The 14,526-nt window shown below is 38.7% G+C and overlaps 1 protein-coding gene across 1 annotated transcript; it reads right to left on the bottom strand.

Moving 5' to 3' along the window:
- Positions 1 to 351: 351 nt before the first annotated feature.
- Positions 352 to 7,788, bottom strand: LOC115021387 (alpha-N-acetylgalactosaminidase-like). Its single transcript, XM_029451816.1, has 9 exons — positions 7,659 to 7,788; positions 5,982 to 6,138; positions 4,926 to 5,066; positions 4,054 to 4,265; positions 3,846 to 3,940; positions 3,308 to 3,469; positions 2,409 to 2,606; positions 2,179 to 2,319; positions 352 to 726 (listed from the first exon to the last, which is right to left on the bottom strand). The coding sequence occupies exons 2-9, from the start codon at positions 6,134 to 6,136 to the stop codon at positions 550 to 552; spliced, it is 1,281 nt and encodes a 426-aa protein (XP_029307676.1). The 5' UTR covers positions 6,137 to 6,138; positions 7,659 to 7,788; the 3' UTR covers positions 352 to 549.
- Positions 7,789 to 14,526: the final 6,738 nt, after the last annotated feature.

The following is a 14,526-nucleotide window of genomic DNA, read 5'->3' as shown; positions in this document are numbered from 1 at the left end:
CTACTTACAATAAGAGCATTCTTCAAATAAGCTGAACTGCTTCAAGTGCTACAAGGAGGACAGAGAAGGCAGATAATAGTTTTTTTGGATTGGAAGGTGTTTCTGTCAGAACGAGAGTGTCGGTGGGAGAGTCGGGAGGCTTGCGTGAGAAGGAGTCAGGTAAGGGGAGAGGTGACAGGTGACACTGATGAAGCAAGAGAGGAAGGAGACAGAGATGGAAGGTTGTAGCAACAAGGGACAGTATGTGTATAAGAGAGAGGTTTGGCAGTTTGAGAGAGGAAAATTGTGTCACCATTTAAACTACATTTGCTATAAGTTACTTCCTGGCACAAATATCACAAACAAGGACAATAATTTGTACATATTTTATTAAATAAAGGAAAACAATTAAAAAAAAGAACAAAGCAAAAAAATACTATGTTTGAAATCTTTGCAAAATAACTTCTGTTCATACAAATCAAGTTGACATTGGCTTTGATTAGCATTTTAAATGATTCCATAAAATTCCACTTTTTTTCTACGCATATCCTTTTCTCCACAACAGTTCCTTCATAGCACAGTATGATGTGAGGCTTTCTCGTGCTGGTAGTGGCTTTTCTCTGTCTGTTTGGACTGCTGTTCTGGGTACACGTACCACATGACAACACCTGAGGGATTGATGGAGAATGTAAACTCTGTGGTGGCATTCAGCCCCGTCACTGTCAAGCCATTAAACACATCGTAGGCCTAGAAGTAAGAGAAGAACATATTTCAGGCTGAAAAACACAAGGGACAATTGATGATTTGAGCCATACTTTAAAACTACTACAGATAGATCATTGAAGCACTTTATTAAAATTTTAAATGTCACTATTGCAACAGCTAAGAGCAAAAAAACTATACAATACTTTTCAACAATATACAGAAGTTTTAAATGATAACTTAAATAAAAAGTGTGAGAATTTGTACTGTACATATCTACACTACATCACTAATCTTGACATGGTTTCATTCATACCAATATTCTTGCATTGTACAGTGATTAGTGATCTTTTTACTTTAGCCTTTTAATGGTGATATTTTATATATTTTTATCTTATATGGTTAATGGTGCCACTTTAAACTAATTTAAATGATTTCATACATTTTTAAGCTTGGTTTTCCTGAAGGAGGATCATTTAGTGTTGAGGAAGTAAGAAAGTTAAAAGTAAGGTTGAGAAAGCAAGAGGAAAAAGTAATGTCAAAGAGAAAGATTAAATCTGAAGCGTTGAAAACAATGGATGAACATAAAAGACAGTTTATGTTATGGGAGAAGGAAGCAGAGAACAGGGATAGGAAGAAAGTATGTGGATTATTTGCAAAGAAAAATATAGATGAAAGTACAGACAAAGGGATTATGAAAATGTCAAAGAATGTGCAAAGGCTGCTATTTTATTCAGCTATTTGTATACAATTTTAATTCTGCAATATTATATTATTTTAATTCTGCAATTTTATCTGCTATTTTATACTATTTTAATTCGGCTATTTTTATAATTGTACTTCAGACTCATTTACATCTACACTGTGATTATTGTACTGTAAATGCTCTTATTCTGTCCTTGTACTAATTGTTATGTTTTTGCTGTGAAGCACTTTGGACTGCAATTCTTGCATAAAAGGTGCTATACAAATAAAGCTTATTATTATTATTATTATTATTATTATTATTATTGTTATTATTATTATTATTATTATTATTATTATTAGTTATAATAATCCAAAGAAGAATATAAATAGCTATAACTGATTTAAAAAAACATGCAACATGTGTATATATATATATATATATATATATATATATATATATATATATATATATATATATATCTAAATATTATACCTCACGGTTTTATCCACATTTCTCTTTTATCTTTTGTATACGTTTTCTCTTTTCTGCCACTTTGAATTTAATCCAATAAACAAACTATAAAACAGACACAGACCACAGCTGTATTATTTACAAGTCAGACCAACAGTCCAGCACACAAATATATTCAGCAGAATATCTTCGGGAAACTGGAACCAGAGAATATTTCATATTTTTCTTGCTAAATAAACTTGTTGTTGATTCCTTTTGCGGACCGACTTATCCATTAATCAACTAATCATTTCAGTACAAACCTGATACACAGGTTAAGACATAGAGAGTGGACAAACCTCATAGTTGCCAGCATCGTAGTTGAGTTTAGCCAGAGAGGTGCGGTAGAGGTAGGGCATGTCTGTCCGTCGACTCAGGAACACGATGGCACTAGCTGAACGAGACAGAGGCCTCCAGTAAACCTCAATATGCGTCTTCTCCTGTGCAACAATATACACACAGAAAATACAAATGACCAACCTGTGTAGTGTATTATTGTGTATATTAAAATAATAAAAATAATAATGACCGTCAATAGGCGTCTTCCCTGGATTCCCAGGGGGTCCTGGTTTATGGCAATGGCCACTTTGTTTTGCAGGATGGTCCTCGCGCTGTTGCCCAGGTTTCGAAGGTCATTAGACATGATGAGAGGTGCGGCCATTATAGCCCATAGAGCCATCTGGGAGCGAGCCTGGTCCACACTAAGACCAAAGTTTCCGATGATGAGCTGAGGAGAGATATCAGAGGTATGTGAGGCATAAAGAGTAAATGAATATACAGTAAGGCAAAGAAGAGAAGGAAGAGAGTGGATGGCACCTTCAAATTCCTGCCACACAGCATCCACTCATCTGTGAAAGCATCATAGTTTTAAAAAAGCCTTGTTTTCCTCATCGTCACTACATGTTGTTTCTGACTCAAACAGCATTGTTGAAAAGCACCATCTTTATATGTAACAGCTTACTGTGCATAAAAGGCCTCAACAATGGAACAGATGTATTCTCAAATGTATTCACATTATTGTGGACAAGGCCAATGTGACTTTAGCCAAACTCTGTCTAATAAACAAGTTACCTGTGTGTCATATGACCTCTGTATACGAGTCATGGTTTGGGCCTCATATAGGAACCAAAATAAGAACAGATTTCCTCTTTTGCTCGGATCTCCGATTTGTCCTTATGACCTCTAGGATTCACAGAATAACAGATAATAACAGTAACTGAAATTAAGAGAAATTCAATAGTCGGTAATCGGACAGAATGAACCCAAACCAAATACAAAAATGCAGTAAAAAAATCTTATTTACTATTGTTTGAAAAAGGCCAATCTAGGGTGTGGATACACCTTGAGAGACAGCAGTTAAGGTTCTGATTGCCTCTATGATCAGCTGTGTAGTATATAACATCAATGATGAAGACACATCCATCGTACCATGTCAGGGTCATTCCATCGTCCAGGCCCCGCAGCCGGCTGCAGATAATCCTGGTTGTTGGAGTACCACTCAATGATGTCTTGCACACTGTCCCATGAGTCCTGGATGTCATTGTAATTCCTCCACAGGTGACAAATATCACCCAGTAAAGAGTAGTTAACCTGGTAGGACCATGGAAATAGATTTTAAGGATTTGAACAAAAATATGATGTGCCTTTTCCTAAAGAATTATGTAAATAATTTGATTAACAACAGTTAATCCATTTATTTGAACAAGCTTAAGAGTCTACAGCCATGCTAGCAACTGTGTGGCTGTACTCGTGCACAGTGTTGCTTTGAGCTAAAGTCTATCTTCATTATGCTAACATGCTGATGTTTTAGCAGATATAATGTTGTGTCTATTTGCTCTTTATTTGCTAATGTGCATATCGTCTTGATCTCTAGAGCAATTGCCTTTATCCAGTCTTTTGGCACAGTTCTGTCCAAGTCCCAGTGACCCAGTGCTTGTTTTGACAATGACATAGGGATGACACTCACGTTAGGGGGAAGGCCTCCAACATAGACAGGCCAACTACAGGAGTATGCTATAGGTCTTCCTGTAGCATTCAAAGCCTTGGACATCAGAGGGTAACCTGTGAGACACAGAAAAACACTTGCTATGGCTAGTTCATGATCTCTTGTGGCTTTATGTACGTACGGTTTTAGGGTTTCAATGACTTCATTCAATAGGTTAGTATGCTCTTACCAAGCATTTGTTCTACAGGATTTGAGGAACAGCCATCAAACTTCAGATAGTCTACACCCCAGCTAGCAAAGGTCTGGGCATCAATCTCGATTTTATCCAGTGTGGTGCCAGGGAATCCCATACATGTGTGAGTGCCCATGTCTGCATAGATGCCCAGCTTCAGTTCACGGTCATGGATATACCTTGCCAGTTTTGCAATGCCTCCTGGGAACCTGGAAGAAAGCAAGCACACACTATTAATTAAAAAATGATCCCAGATTAGAGAAATGTTTCAGTTAAGCAAGTCCCATTTACAGTTAAGAAAACTGACTGCATCCATTTTGGTTTAACCGTAGTAAATGATATTCAGCGCAGGCGTGACTGTAGGTATGTGCGCATGTGTGTGTGTATGTGTGTGTGTGTGTGTGTGTGTGTGTGTGTGTGTGTGTGTGTGTGTGTGTGTGTGTGTGTGTGTGTGTGTCGGGAGCGGAGTTGAATGTGTGCATTTGAAAGATAATGTCTTTTGCCTCCATTTATCTGTTCGCTACAATATGGTGGATACATGTTAATGTGTATTTAAAGACATTTCAATTTGTGGAAAAAATATTGGTTTGAAAAAAAAAAATTAATAAAAGAAATATAAAAAATTGTCTAATCAACCACAAATGTTGCAACCTCCCCTGCAGTACCTCCGTAGACCTCCTAGGGGTTGAAGATTATGTGTAAATGATTTATTCGGTGGCTTGGAGAGACAGATGCATTTACACCTTTACCATATCTGGCCATAACGTGGACCTTGTAACTAAATCCAAAGTGCAAACTGAGAATAGCAGATTTTGTATTTGATGTAACACCGACATGCTGAATCTGCAAATTTAAAAAAGGAGACCGACCTGGATGGTTCAGGTTGCAGCCTCCCATGTTCATCTCTCTGCATGGACATCCAGCAGTCGTCTATGATTACATACTCATAGCCCAGCTCCTTCCAGCCATCCTCCGCCAGCCGGTCAGCTATGTCTCTGAACAAAACCTCGCTGTGGACACCATGGACAGAACAGAGGAATGTCAGCCATGCATGAGACACATATAATTTTCTCCAAACCTTGCATTTTTTGACAAGATTTCAACAAAATATGGTGGAAGGTTAAGTCATTGGCCAAGGCAGAATTATAATTTTTTTTTGTGTGTGTGAATAACAACACCATGTGGCCATTTATAAAGCACTTTTTGTTTCCACTAGTAACTCCAACAATAGTGAGGCACTGGAACAAAATGTGTTTTTCTATTCCTGGATTCCTTGGTCTAACACACGTTACACACATCACTTGCAAAGCACAATTTTTCACCGCCGTACAAATTTGGTACAAAACTCTTGAATGCACTCTACAATTGGAACCACAATGTAATTGACACATGTTCATATCATCTCTGAAGAACATGACCATGGGTTAGCGGTTTGATTTCTTGAGATTTTGGGCAAAACACCAAATGTGATCATAAGAAAAACCACACCCAGGTTCTGTACAACCCTGAGAAATCTTGCTAAATATAATGAGTGTTCACCTTTAGAGAGCAACACAGCAACATAATGAGTCCGCCTCATTTAAAACTAAGTATTTTCTATTGATAAAACAACATATCTAGGGGATTGTGTTTTGGCTGTTAGCCTGAGTTTAAACTGAGTCTTACTAGGCCCAATATCTCTGTGTTAATATCAAAATACTTGCTCAGCGGTCATGGTAGGAATCTTGTCTCACACTTCCATGCTAATTAGCTTCAACAGCAATATTATGTTAATTTTCAAAACGTTCCTCGTTCTTAGTAATCGGTGGACATCGTTTGGTTTCCTACTTCAGTCCCAGATCTTGTTGATGATTAAACCTTTTCAATATCTTTGCTCAGAATACTTAGGGTAATCTTAATCACAGAAATTCCCCAAGTGATCATACCTAATGCAGTTTTTTGGGTCATCTTTACAGTCAACATCACAGCGAAAGCGTTCCCAGGCCATCCATCCCATAGGTGGAGTCTTCAGCAATCCGTTGTCGAGGGCCACAGTCAGTGAGATCAGGGCCAGGAGCTGAGCTGCTGCTAAGGGCCCCATTTCTAATAATAATAATAATTTGCAAATTAAAGATTTACTCAACATTTACTCACATACTGTACACATCAGACATACTGAAGGTAGTAATGATCTGATTTGGTAATGTTTTTTTCAGACATTTCTTCTCTAACAGTAGTTTGTATTGTATTGTATGACAGCTCAATCACCTTCAGTGCTTTCTCATCAAATCACATTTGAACTGCTTTCACATTTTTCTCCTCAACTTTTATTTATACAATACAAACTGACAATTCAGTTTTTAACTCAAAACTTTAATTTCAGTTACTACACTTAAACTGATTTCAAATGTGTTCAGCTCTTACACTGCATACACACCTGAACTTCTTTAAATGCTTACACTTCAACTGAAACTTTCAGTACTACGACTTCAGCCGACACTCCAACTGTTTTAGTTAAGTGCTTCAACTTCAATTGCAACTCCTATACAACACCTCTATAACCTATACAACATTTTAAGACATGTTTACCTGCAATTCTTGCTCAAGAAAGCACACTTACATTTTCTATGTAAGGAATTTGACACTAAATCATTGTTGTGTGCTTTATATATATTTGGAGTGAAAATCTTTCCATGATAAGACAAATACCTAAACATGCATTGTGAAATTATAGTTAATATGAAAATTCCATGTTTTGTTTATCTTTCTTTTCTCCCACATTAACTCGTCATTAACTGTTTAATGTCCCGAGGCTATGCATTGTGGGTTTTTTCCTCATGCAAAAAGTGCATAGTTGCAGATTCACAGTGTAAAGTGTGAATAAAGGGCTCAAATGTCCACAACAGAGCCCTCACAGGGTGTGTAAGGGGGACATGGGAACTGCCTGGGTCCGTAAATACATGCACGCTTGCATGTGCGTCCTTGTGTGCAATTCAAACAAAACAGGAACACACCGAAGGAAAACTTCTCCATAACGACCAAGATGTCCAAAAATACCACAAGGACCCTTCAGGTATTAAGTTGAATCAACAACTGCAGTCATTGATGTTGTTATATAATTGTGAGTGTAAGGGGTTGGACTGAATTCTATACTAACCTTCACCAAGGATCTGTTTTTATTATTACGAAAAGAAACAACCATGATTTACGTTTACGTCTGTTAAAGACACCGAGCAAGTTTCAATGTTTTCAATCTCTCAGAAAAGCATCCTGGGAAGCAGCTAATGTGCTGATCATGTTGATTGTTGTTAACTTTCAGCAGTCGACTTTGTTAATAATATAACTAATCATTATAAACAACTTCAAGACAGAACAACTAATGTTTAAATGTTGGTATAAAAATAAAATCTTATATGACTTAAATTAAAGTTGATTTATCTCCCAAAATTAAGAAAACTTCATAAGTTCCAAATGGGATAAGATGAGTGAACATAATTAAAAAACGATTTGCATGCACACAGACACACACACACACACACACACACACACACACACACACACACACACACACACACTTCAAGATGTCAGTCGTGTTTAAAATGATGAAAAGGACGTGCTCCTACCTGTTTATCTGAAACTTGCTCACGTCTGTTCTAAACAATCTGTCAGTGTTGTTTGCAGGCATGTGACTGCTCTCTCTTCTTCCTGGATTTTATGGAGCTGCAATGTCTCGCTCTTCCTGGTAAGGTAAACTGAGGGTCATGTGACTGCTCTGTGTCACATGATAACACAGGAAACAGGTTGAAGAGGCAGAAAGTGGTAGAGTGGTGACATGTGTCACATATTGTTTTAATTTCCATACTTTTGTTGTTTTTATTTATTTGTATTCAGTAATTTAGTTTTGTCATGAGACATTTATATTCATACATGTGTTTACAGTCAGTATGATGCTGGTGTTGCTTTAATGCTTTAATATAAATTGTTGCAATATCAGTGTTTTCTGACTCCTTATATGAGAAATGAACACTGTGAGCATGGCCATGCTTTTAAGAATTGAATATGTATATACTTTAATAAAATGTCAAAAACCCTAAACTGAGAAAGAGTTGTGTTGGAACATTTAAAGAGAAATCTTTTAGTTGCTCATAGTTATATGAACGTTAAAGTAACTCATTTTCTCATCAAACATCACCAGGGATAATGATTGTATTTTACAGTTGGGTTTTTGCTTCTTAAACTGTAGCTGGTTCAGACATGGGGTTGTTCACCATGAAAAACGGGTTTTGCAACATTCTATCACGTGTGGTCACTTGTCTTGAATTGCCATTCATTTCAAAGATCAATTTACAGAGAGATTATAATGCAATGTAACACTAAAGCATATTAATAAATAATATAATATTACTAAATATTACAGATAGCCATCGAAGGAAACCTGTGATATGTTTTCTGAACTGCGGGAGAAAGCCCATAATGACACGGGAAGAACATGGAAACTCCACACAGAAGAGCCAAGTGCTTCACACCCAGGACACTCCTGTGTGAGGCGACACTGCCTTTTTATAGCCTAAAAAAAAAAGGTTGTAAAATATTTTACAACCTTTTTTGTCAGACAGACACAGGTGTTTAATAAAATCATATCAATCAAGGGTGATTAGTGGATAGTAAATATGTTTGTTTTTTTTAACTTTGTAGTTACATGTATCAATCTTACTCATCACAAAACTACATCCATTTTAAAAATCATGAAAATGTGTTTGTGCATCTCTCAGTACTTTCTGACTTCCCTGACCTCTGTGGCACTCACCCCAATCCTATTGATTCCTGCTGAGATTAATTGAAAGAAAAAAGGCTCAGTTGAATCCTAAAACAGTTGGTCAGCTGTAGTTGGTACCAAACGTTACTCTAACAGGGAAACTTGGGGAAGCAGGAGGGTGTCTGTGGGATTGTCCTGAAATAAAGTACAGTGTTGAGTTCATGGTAATGAAGGAACATGTCAGCCTGTGCACAGTGATGTGTTTTTAATAGTTTATGGACAACAATAGAGCTCTATAGCACAGAGGATGAAAGTACATTAGGCTTTGACACATACACAATACTTGTTAGTTGGATACTTTTCACTCAAAACAGGCAACTAGTGCAAATGACACACTGGCAACTGACGTAAAAAGGTGTAAAAAGGTGCATTGACAACATTTTTCACAGCAGGCCTACGGTTTCTGAACATGTGTTATGTTAAAATGGATTGGTCATAGCAAAGACATAAGCTACAGGCACTTGTAGTCCGATGTTGACAATATGCCATTTTCCCATCCATAACGCCCCTATAACTAACCCTGCTAATGTTCCTAAAGTTCCTGGCCATGTGGACCACTTTCCAGCTACAGCTGCCGCTGCACCCACAGACACCCCTGCTGCCGCCACCACCCCCAGTAGCGCCCCCGCTTTCCCACCTTCTCCCAGTACCGGGGCTAAAACTTCCACCCCGGCCAGTAAACCCAGCGCCACTAAAGCTGCCCCCACTATCACTTTCACCTCTCCAGCTGCTCGCCTCACCAGCGGACCTCCCACTGTAGCCCCCAAACCCAACTCACATAATTTTACCACAAAGAAAGCTGCGTTCAAAGCTTCCAGAGAGGATTGCTGGTTCATACGAGCACTGATGCTTTCTCGGGAGTGTCTCTGCTCTGCCGGTTGCATCTTCATGGCAGTTGTTACAACCACCTGCCCAGCGTGTAGAGTGAGCATGGCAATGACGAATGTTGAAAGCATTCCCATGCATCCTATCAACATCCAGAACTTAAAGTCAGAAGATTTCAGAAGTAAATAGGCTATGAGTGCAACCAAAGCCAAAAGCACTATAAACACAGACTGGTGGCCTCCGTAACCAAACAACCCAAATCCTGATGTTACTAAGGCAACCACTGTCATTGGTATCCCTGAGAAAGCCAAGAAGTCCACATATTTGGTAACCACTGTGTTGATCCAGTCATGGATGGTTCTTTGCTGCATCTCTGCTTCTTCACTCTCCATGTTATTTCTCTCAATCTCCTCCCTCTGCCTTCGCTCAGTGGCCCAGGTTGTCCTGTGCTCCATCCCGCTGGTGCTGCCTCCCTTCTCCAACATCTGGATCCTCTGCTCGATCTGCACAGCTACTCTCTGCCTGTGCTGCGACTCTACTATCTGAATCTGCTCCCTCCCCCTGTCCCAGGCTGTAGATCCCAGAGTACAGCAGGTCTCTCCCTGCTTCCAGAGGGCCTTAAATATAAAGTGCAGGGGCGGTTTGAGCACGGTGAATATGCACAGCGCTGACAGAAGGCCCACCATGCCGTAATTCTTCACAATCCATTCGATAGTGACACCAAGCGTGGCCCCACTGAGAGTGGTCCCAAAGGCCCCAGCGAGTCCTGCTGATAACCACAAGCCAACAGAGTCTGTAGGGGAGGTACCGCAGCTCCTCGTGGCCACAAAGACTGAAGCTACCAGTGCTGCCAGAATCACACCAGCTACGACTGAGGTCATCGCCACGGTCAGTGCTGTGGCTCCAATAAGGGTCCCCAGCCCCAGAGCACCCACTGTCCTGACTTCCTCAATCAATGGTTTCAGTGGACCGGCTGAAGTCAGCACTGACAGGGTCTTGTCCACTGGGTCCTCTGTGACTCCCAGAATGCAGCCTCCCACTGCTCCCAGTGCAAACCCCACCGCTGCCTCCATTAAAGGGCTCCTAGCTCCTGAAACATGACAAGAACAAAACTGTTAACCACTGAATAAGTGTTATTCATTAATAGCTATATATAACATGTTGTTTTACATCTCAAAAGTGAGGAAAATTAGCTCAATGTGAGAAAAGGTTTACTTTCTAATGTTTTAAATCAACAGGGGGTCCGGAGAGGGGTGAACTAAAATAAATTCACACCCCCCGTTGCATGGACCTCTTCGAGTCTCTTCTATACAATATATACAGTAGGGGGTCCCTGCTCCACGCTACACCAGTTTGGGGGTCCTTGGTCTGAAAAACGTTGAAGACCCCCGTTTTAAATGATACAGAATAGCAGAATTCCTAATTCTACATTCAAATGTACCAGGTTAACGACTAACGACATTCTGTTGAGATGTGTTGTGACACATGTGTCAGTCACCATGTGTCTGTAATGCATGACGAGCCCACATCAGAGAGTCTCTCAACAGACTGGTTAATCAGGTTTAACCAGCAGAGACACCATGCTTCCGTGATTCCTATCAGTTCACACTCCGCATGTGACTCCAACACTTATGATTTGAAACTATGTTCTGGAATGGTAAAGGTAGAACAAATAACAATAGAAAAGGTAAAGGTCTGAATATTTTTCTTTTTATTATTGGGGATTAAAAATAAAAGCACTTTTACACTCCCAATTGTGTTTTGTTTAGCAAAGTTTTCACTAGCAAAACAGGCAACAATACATACAATGCAATGTCCATTCATCAACACAGAGTTAAGGAAAATACAGATTAGAAAAGGGCATGTCTTTACCTAATTTAGTCAGTGCCATGTTGTTCCTGAGATGGGCAGTAGACTAACAAATCCTCTTCCCCTGGAGTTATGTCAGGCTTCTTCCAGACCGGTGTCCTAAGTGAGTCGACAGCACCCTGTTAGTCATGGAATATGGTTGAAAGTGTTTTATTTGACCTGTTTATATGACAGACGCCCAGACAGGACACACCCACTACCGGTATGTCCTTTGTGGATCCTGTATGGAGGACTAAAGTTTACATTAAAATAAAGAAAGAAATTAAATAATAAAGAAGAAATGACATCTGACTTATTTTTTCCTCACTCTTTGGATGAAGGGGTATTTTGTATTTTCTTACATATGGATGTTACTTACCCAGAACTGATGAGAGCCTGATTAACAGGCATTTCAGTGTAATCACTTAATACAGGTTTGTAATGCTGTTATATGGTAAGATTTAGGATCTCATAGTAATAACTCCCTCTAATCTCTCAGTTTTTTAAGGCATCTATCGGTTTCATTTTCACTTATTATGCCAATGACGTCACTTAGCTACTGTACGTTATTAATTGTGTAACCTGCAAGTTATCCATCTCCATTCATTACCGTCATTCACATTATGCTTATGTTTATTTAGTAGTGTTTGTATCTTTAGTAGTAAATAAATCCATAATTTATAAAGAACCTGATTATGTGCTTTTTTTGTGTTTTAAGTAAGTTAAGGCTCTGTACACGGAGTGAACGCCTTAATAACTTCAGATAATGAGTATATATCAATTCATTTTGCTATCAAATTCTATTTGACGAAGCGAAGTGGTGCCCTGTATTTGTAACATCTGTTATTTAAAGTTATATTTCAGTTTCGATAGCCAAAGTACAGCGCAGGCACTCTACCAAAAATAATTTAATAATTAATTATTAAATCTGCTACAAGCAATTCAGGCTACAGTTTAGACATTAGAGTAGATATTGACTCCATGTTATCATGGAGAGAGCACAATCAAAATATTGTGGATAGGCTGGCGAACAATAGACTGGATAGGGGAGGGGAGAAAGGAAAAGTAGGGGGAAGAAGGGGTGGGGGAGAAGAAAAGAGAGGAAAAAGAGGAAAAAAGAGAGGAAGAAGAGGGAAAGAAGAGGGAAAGAAGAGGGAAAGAGAAGGAAATATAATTATGTAGCACACAGTTTCAACCCTGTGGCATTTTAAAGTCTTTACATACCCTAGTATTTCTTTTAAAACAAAAAGGTTTTTTTTATGTATTTCTGGAGGAAAACCCGTCTACAAAATTGTAGGTTCAAATCCCGACCCCGGCAGATTTGATGTTTATAATATGCACAATAAAAGTGCTTGTGTTGCCCATTAAAACTTGAATTCACTCAAGATATTGACTTATAAGACAAGTGCAATGCAGTTAACTGTCACTACATTAGTATTAAATAAAACATTGCAAGTAAATATTATATAGATCCACCATACGTAGATTCTATATATCTTCTAAATGTATTCATTAAATATTTTAATCAGGGATGTTTTTGCTGTGTTCCCTTGAATAATAATTGTCTTAGTTTCATCAGGGTGGTGTCTGAGGACTTTCAGGTTTCCTTAAACACAGTCCATTCCAGTATATAAATATAAATATAAATATAAAGGATGATGATGTTATCTTGCATTCTTACTCCTCCTTATGACTGAGGGTTAGAAAACCATTGGAAATTCTAAATATTGTATTTTCTACTCCAATCATTGGACAGATACTAGTTCATTGAAATAACCCAACTTTTATTTTCAATCACATACATAATAAAAACACTTCTAAGTAAAACTTGACAATATAACAATATAATAATAATAATATAAAAATAACTATAATATAATTGACATAAAATATAACAATTCAACTACAAACAGAGTAACACCTCCAAATGACCACATAATTAAATTAACGCTATACAACTATATATATAAATAAGTCCAGTGTCCATGCCTTTGGTAGAGGAGTAAATAACTATTGTTTTCGTTTTTTAATGTCCTCCAACCACTGCTCCTTCAAAACAGCCTCTACAGAGGGGCAGTATATCACTCCCTTGTACTGGCTGTGTCCAGTCCCAGCTGCCCGCATTTCTTGCACCTGTTGTGCAATACTTTGCGGGTCAGTTTACGGCAGACTGGAGCAGAAGCAGGAACAGAAGGAGCAGAGGAGAGGCTAGCATCCAGAGCCTGTGGAGCAGTGACCAGGACAGGCATCTGTGAGGTCACAGGAGCAAACATCACTGGCATATGGCTGGAGGGTGGAGTAGGGAAGTGTCACTGCTGCATCACCAGTTGAGGCCCCACAGGTGGAGTAGGGAAGTGTCGCTGCTGCATCACCAGCTGAGGCCCTAAAGGTGGAGCAGGGAAGAGCCAGCAAGCGATGTGCGGTCGCTAGTTTATGGATCTGCATCAAAAACTGTACTTGAAGGATACGATTGCATTATTACAGTTAATTTAGCTGACACTTTTGTCCAAAGCGATTTACGATAAGTGCAAACAATCATGAGGATACAACTTCGAACAGCAAGAATATTGCAAGTACATTAGCTTCATATAGGTGAAATCCTTTAAGTGCAGAACACTAGCTTCAAAAAAGCCAAACAAAAGTGCAACATACAGAAGCTATGAGATACCCGACCAAAAATGTGTTACAGGCTGGCTGTGAAGGTGATATAACCGCAAAATCAAGTGTTGGCTGTACAGGGGATGCAGCTGCAAGGAACTTAATTAACAGTAGAAACAGAATCAGAAAGTAGACAAACCTGCCAAACAAACTCTTAAAAAAAATAAAACATTCATATTAAACTTTTCAAAAATCAGAGGGAAAAAAAAATCATAAAAAGTGGCATCAACACTTGGATCAGGAGACTAGGGAAATACATTTTCAGTTAAAAATAAAATGTGTGCATTGAGTGCAGTAATGCAACACTGAGGAGGCCAGCTGCCGTTAGCCCTCGAAGAAGAAGA

The sequence above is a fragment of the Cottoperca gobio genome, chromosome 16 (assembly GCF_900634415.1).
Source record: "Cottoperca gobio chromosome 16, fCotGob3.1, whole genome shotgun sequence".
NCBI classification, from domain to species: Eukaryota; Metazoa; Chordata; class Actinopteri; order Perciformes; family Bovichtidae; genus Cottoperca; species Cottoperca gobio.
The sequence above is the reverse complement of the archived record's forward strand: the minus strand, read 5'-3'. Positions and strand labels throughout refer to the sequence as shown.

What these genes read in the sequence shown, in the direction of transcription:
- LOC115021387 (XM_029451816.1), bottom strand. Translation starts at nt 6,136, where the DNA reads ATGGGGCCCTTAGCAGCAGCTCAGCTCCTGGCCCTGATCTCACTGACT. An exon ending in TCCTGTAGAACAAATGCTTG is followed by an intron (nt 3,941 to 4,053) that starts GTAAGAGCATAC and finishes TGTGTCTCACAG; the next exon opens with GTTACCCTCTGATGTCCAAG. An exon ending in GATGGAATGACCCTGACATG is followed by an intron (nt 2,607 to 3,307) that starts GTACGATGGATG and finishes ATCTCTCCTCAG; the next exon opens with CTCATCATCGGAAACTTTGG.